The sequence below is a fragment of the Neophocaena asiaeorientalis genome, unplaced genomic scaffold, assembly GCF_003031525.2.
Source record: "Neophocaena asiaeorientalis asiaeorientalis breed wild unplaced genomic scaffold, Neophocaena_asiaeorientalis_V1.1 scaffold43, whole genome shotgun sequence".
NCBI classification, from domain to species: Eukaryota; Metazoa; Chordata; class Mammalia; order Artiodactyla; family Phocoenidae; genus Neophocaena; species Neophocaena asiaeorientalis.
The window spans coordinates 13,432,527-13,438,798 of NW_020173674.1; the positions used below are offsets into that span (position 1 = coordinate 13,432,527).

Below are 6,272 nucleotides of genomic sequence, written 5' to 3' on the forward strand. Positions count from 1 at the left end.
CGTCCCGGACCTGGGCACGAACCCATGTCCCCTGCATCGACAGGCAGACTCTCAACCATTGCACCACCAGGGAAGTCCCCAGTTGTTTCTTCTACACACTGTTGTCAGTGCCCCATCTTCTAGTTACCCTAGTGGAAATTTGTCTTAATCCCACCTTTTGCCTACTCTGAATTTTCAAATTCCATTTTCATAATTGTTTCTTCTACACACTGTTGTCAGTGCCCCACCTTCTAGTTACCCTAGTGGAAATTTGTCTTAATCCCACCTTTTGCCTACTCTGAATTTTCAAATTCCATTTTCATACGACTCACACCAAGAAGTGAAGGGAAGACTGTTTGCAAGTGTCTCATCCAACTACTTCTTCAACAGCTGGGGAAGTACTTGGGTTCCAAGCTGATTTCTTATGAAATCACTTTGGTACCCTAACTCTAAAGCCAGCTAAGGGGACTTCCCTGGTGGCGCAGTGGTTAAGAATCCGCCTGCCAATGCAGGAGACACGGGTTCGAGCCCTGGTCCGGGAAGATCCACCATGCCGCGGAGCGACTAAACCCGTATGCCACAACTACTGAGCCTGCACTCTAAAGCCCGCGAGCCACAACTACCGAGCCTGCATGCTGCAACTACTGAAGCCTACACGCCTAGAGCCCATGCTCTGCAAACAGAAGCCACTGCAATGAGAAGCCCTCGTACTGCAACGAAGAGTAGCTCCCGCTTGCCGCAAATAGAGAAAGCTTGCGCACAGCAACGAAAACCCAACGCAGCCAAAACAAAAAAAGAAAAAAAAAAAGAAGATGGTTGATTTTATCTTAAGAATACCATCAGATTTGTAGAATGGTACTAGATTTGCCAAACCTAGAACTAGCTGTGATTCCCCCTTGTTTTTTTTGGTTTGTTTGTTTAGCATATTTTCATCTTGGGTGTCATCCCTTCATGTCCTCATTCTCGTATGCCCCTTCAGAGGGCATCACCTAATTCCTCTTCTCTAAATGTACCTGCTCCTACAAACAATTCAGCCTGAGTTATTTCTTCAGCCCTTGGGCTAGTCTTGTTAAGCAGCTTTGGGTAAGATCTGCCAGAATGTCTCTTGGATGACTGATCATGTAAGCAATTGTAGTCTGTTTAGGAATTCTGTTCCTAATCCCCTCCTGAGTGTCTGTCTGCCAGTGGTGCTTGGATTATAACCAGTTAATGATGATGCAGCATTTTATAAGAGGTCTACATTAACTAGCTTGTCTTGTATGTCTTCCCAATTAAGGCTCATACTGTTTCTTAAGAGACGTTTAACAAATATCTAGTATCTCTTTGTTTTGCTAGTCATCTTAAATGTTTTTCTTATTCTCTTTTACAGCATTATACCATTGTTTTAGTGACTTTGAGTCTGACATTATTAGCATTTAGTGACTAGCTCCTTCCTCTTCCTGTGCCTAACATATCAAAGGATGGGTGACGTTTATTTTTATTTTCTCACTTGTAAAATAAGGTCAGTAGTATCTGCCTAGTGGAGTTGGGATTGGACAAGTCATAGATATTATTTTCATTATTATTTACAACATCAGTTTCTAAAATTCAGTATTTAGTAGGGATGAGTTCAATTAAAATAGGTTGTACTTAGGAGGAAAAAAGTCAGCTAAATATACAATTTGAAAATTTTGTGAGCCATCTCAGATATTTAAAGTTAATCCAGTATACCTAAAACTAATACGATGTTATATGTCAATATCATTCAAAATAAAGTTGGGACTTCCTTGGTGGCACAGCGGTTAAGGATCCGCCTGCCGACACAGGGGACACAGGTTCGAGCCCTGGTCTGGGAAGATCCCACATGCTGCGGAGCAACTAAACCCATGTACCACAACCACTGAGCCCACGTGCCACAACTACTGAAGCCCGCATGCCTAGAGCATGTGCTCCACAACAAGAGAAGCCACTGCAGTGAAAAGCCCATGCACCGCAACAAAGAGTAGCAGCCAAAAATAAATAAATAAATTTATTTTAAAAATAAAATAAAGCTAACCCATGGGGAATTCCCTGGCAACCCAGTAGTTAATACTTGGCTCTTTCACTGCCACAGGCCAGGATTCAATCCCTGGTCAGGGAACCAAGACCCCAGAAGCCGCATGGTGTGGCCAAAAAGAAAAAAAAGAAATGTAAGCTCCTAAAAGAGAGGAGTGCTATATGTTTGGAACAGTGCCTAGCACTCTCTGAACAATCCATAACTATTTACTGAAATTGATGGTGGGTGAGGAACACAGCAACTATACAGGTTGGTATTCCTCAGGTCTATTTGTCTCAGATTTCTAAGGGGTTGTTCCTCTGAGACATTTCATCTTCTAGATTTAGTGAGTCAGGACAATTAAACATTATAGAAACACTGCACTATTGTAATGGGACATTGCACCCCAGCTTTGTTTTGGTTTTAGCACTTCCCAGGATTATTCCATAAAGAAGTCACTTAAGGGAAATGCCTTGTGTATATTATTTTAATTGACTTCTGATTTTATTTCTTTATCCCTATTACTACTTGCATCATTATATTTATGGTCTCCTTGTTAATGTGAAATTCTACCTGTTCCTCTATTACAAAGGCGTGGTTCTAAAGAATGTAATATCTAGGAAGGCAGAACACCTGAGTTCTCATCTCTGCTGGGAGTTTTCTCTTATTCTTCTTAGCACTGGGAGATTGAATGATTATTGTCTATGAAATACTCTGAAATTCCTAGGTAGTGCTTTCAAACCTGACATTTTAATGGTAAAGTCGGAGATTTTTCCTCACAAGTGTTTTGAGGTCTCCTGGCAGAATTCTCTTCTTCTCTCTTGCACTCTTGCTCTTTAGAGATTTTGAAGATTGGCTTGCTATGTGATAGTTTCTATTAACCTTTTTTATTTTAAATTTATTTTATTTATTTTTGGCTGCGTTGGGTCTTCCTTGCTGCGTGCGTGCTTTCTCTAGTTGCGGCGAGCAGGGCCTACTCTTCATTGTGGTGCATGGGCTTCTCATTGCGGTGGCTTCTCTTGTTGCGGAGCACAGGCTCTAGGCACGCGGGCGTCCATAGTTGTGGCTCGCAGGCTCTAGAGTGTAGGCTCAGTAGTTGTGGCGCACAGGCTTCGTTGCTCCGTGGCGTGTGGGAACTTCCCGGACCAGGGCTTGAACCCTTGTCCCCTGCATTGGCAGGCGGATTCTTAACCACTGTGCCACCAAGGAAGCCATATTAACTTTTTCTTAAAGAACAATATCTCTGAATTCAGAAAATCCTGGAATTCCCTGGAGGTCCAGTGGTTGGGACTCCACGCTTCCACTGCCGGGAGCCCGGGTTCGATCCCTGGTCAGGGAACTAGGATCCCACAAGCAGTGCATCGCGGCCAAAAAAAGAAAATCCAGGAATTTCATTTCCTCCAGTGCCTTCACCGCTGTCCTACATTCTTTCAGACTTAGCTTTCTTTAGCCGGGTCAGCTTTTCTCTGTTGGTTTTAACCAAGGGTATTCCCAGCCAAGACTCACTCTGGTCTTCCTGCTCATGACTAGCTATGGGCTCTTTATCACAGCATTTCCCTCTTCATTTCCCTGGTGTGCTTTGGCTCCGGAAGCTGTTGCATTTTCTTGTCCATTCTCTGTACATGCTCCTGGATTTTCCTTTTTGTTTGTATTCCAGTTATAAACATCTGTGATGTCTTTGGGCCTTCCCCACAGGTGACAGTTCCTTCTTTCTCCGCACCTGGCTTATGACCCCACTGCACATTCCTGAAACTCCAGCCGAATATCGCTATAATATGGCCCATTCTGCAACTCACAGTGTGATTGAGAAGACTTTCCGAACCCTCTGCTCCCGATTCCGCTGCCTGGATGGATCCAAGGGGGCACTGCAGTACTCACCGGAGAAGTCCAGCCACATCATCTTGGCCTGCTGCGTCCTCCACAACATCTCCCTGGAGCATGGGATGGATGTCTGGTCCTCTCCAGGAACGGGACCCGTGGAACAGCCTCCTGAAGAAGAGTATGAGCACATGGAGTCCTTGGACCTAGAGGCTGACCGTATCCGTCAGGAGTTGATGCTCACTCACTTCAGCTAATGTGGAAGGTGGGAAGCGGGGAGGCTTTCCAGAAGGAGCTGTGACAAACTTTCCCTCTCACCACCCCCTACACAGTTCCATCATCTAGCATAACTGAGCGTGTGGACACTTGTCACAAACTGACATTTAATCTGCGTGTTTTAGAAAGGTTGAGGCTAGGCCAGAATATCTCGATTCATTTGCAAGTTTATTAACTAAACCAAAACCTCCGAGACAACAGTTCTCTACTATCCATTGAACACCAGGTTAGCACCACTCACTCATTTGAAAGTTCTTGGTTGCAGACGTTTATATCGTGCTTACAAAGTCAAAGCAGTTGATCTAGAGATTTCAAAAGAAAACAATATTTGTCCTGAAAGATTTGGATGGCATTTTAGCTTTTCTACTTTACTACCTATATAGGCATAATCTGAGGCAAGTGTGAAGAGTAAATTTCAGTTGGGAAATGGTCTTCTGACATAAATAAATGGCTACTAATGTGATTTTTCAGCTTTGTGTTTTTAAGAGGAGGTTAAGGACAGTCCAAAACCTCCATCTTAATTCTGTCTGTAATAACTGAGCTGTGACTTGGACCTAGTTCCCAGGGAGAACATCTAGACTCCAATCTCTTACTTCCAACCCTGAGTAGGAGCTAAAGGCTAAATGGGTTTAAGAATTCAATCAGCTTAAAGAAGACAAGTCAAATAGAGACAAAATAGCAAGCTTACACTTTACAGGGGATCTAAAGACCCTGATAGATTGATGGGCAAAGGAAATTCACCCAGGTTTAGACAGTCCACATCTAAATAGATCACATTTCTTATGATCATGATGTTAGGATGTCTTTTGGGCCATTCTGCTTTGAAGTTCCTTGTTCAGAAAGAAAGTTTAGGGGATACAGAAGACGTATTAAAAAGGATAGGTAAGGGCTTCCCTGGTGGCGCAGTGGTTGAGAGTCTGCCTGCCGATGCAGGGGACACAGGTTCGAGCCCTAGTCCGGGAAGATCCCACATGCTGCAGAGCGGCTAGGCCCGTGATCCATGGCCGCTGAGCCTGCACCTCCGGAACCTGTGCTCTGCAACGGGAGAGGCCACAGCAGTGGGAGGCCCGCGTACCGCAAAAAAAAAAAAAAAAAAAGGGAGAAGTAAAAGGAATATAATTTCTTGGTTTGAAATGAATTTTGGAGTTAGACCTACTTGAATATCTTCTGTGCAAAGTGATGGACAGAATTTCTCAGGAAATAAATAATCCTCCACCAAGTCTTATTCTAAAATTATACTGATATAAAAATAACCTGATTGGAATAATGAAAGTGTGAATTAGGTTCACACATTGGTGCCTTTGCTGGGACAAAATAGAGACTTTCCTGAGGATTGTTTTGTTCCCAGTTTCTCAGCCACTCACCCGTGTGATCCCTCTGAATTGTCCTCATGGATCATTTCCTACCTGCCTTTGGCAGTGTTAATCTGGTGATTTTCAAAGTAAAGAAATGAACAGCTGATGACCAAAGAAATGTGGAAATAAATTGAAGATGACTCATCCACAAGATTAAAAACAATTATGGATTATTATCTGCTGTTTATTTCTACTCCAAATGCTATTTTCCATCATCGTCCTGCTCTGTAAGGAGTGGGTCCATTTGGCAGGAGGTTGAGCTTAACAAATGCAGTGATATTTCTGAGATGGGAGTGGACAATGAAGGGGTGACTGGAAACTTTTGTTCTATTTATTATGCAATAGAGGTGCCCTGTTATGTTTTTTTTCTTTGTAAAGTTTAACCTGTGTCCCAAGCTTGCTTTGTCTCCCTGATAAGGCAATATTTTTTTTTTTTTTAAGGCAATATTTTAACTCTCACAGTCTTTCCAAGTTTCCTGAGATGGGTATTTTTCCCTCTAAAGTTTTGGTTCTATTATGAGTATTGCATGAGGAAAGGCATACTGCCACCCGTGCGTCTTAAGAGGCAAGGTGGAGTGTAATCTTGGAAAGTGCCTAGCATTTTAGCTTTAGAAAACCACATTAAAGGAAAATTGGGATTTTCACAACTTAACTCATTAGATGGTGACATGAAGCCTCAGTGGGAGGGACAGTCTGGGGGAGAATAGCAATTTCAAGCCTATTACTTGCACACCAAAGATAATTTCTAAGTGCTGAACAGACTGAGCATTGGCTGGAAGTGTTTTTCCCTGGGAGCATTTTATTTCCTAATTCCACAGAGTAACTGTTAA

The 6,272-nt window shown here is 43.0% G+C and overlaps 1 protein-coding gene across 1 annotated transcript in view; it reads left to right on the forward strand.

Annotated features, from left to right (window-relative positions):
- The window catches only part of HARBI1 (harbinger transposase derived 1), an 8,160-nt gene extending 3,610 nt beyond the window's left edge, over window positions 1-4,550 (forward strand). Inside the window, exon 3 of the mRNA XM_024748961.1 lies at window positions 3,689-4,550. Within this exon, the coding sequence (XP_024604729.1) occupies window positions 3,689-4,068 (380 nt within the window). The 3' untranslated portion in view covers window positions 4,069-4,550. The remainder of the gene's footprint in view (window positions 1-3,688) is intronic.
- Window positions 4,551-6,272: the final 1,722 nt, after the last annotated feature.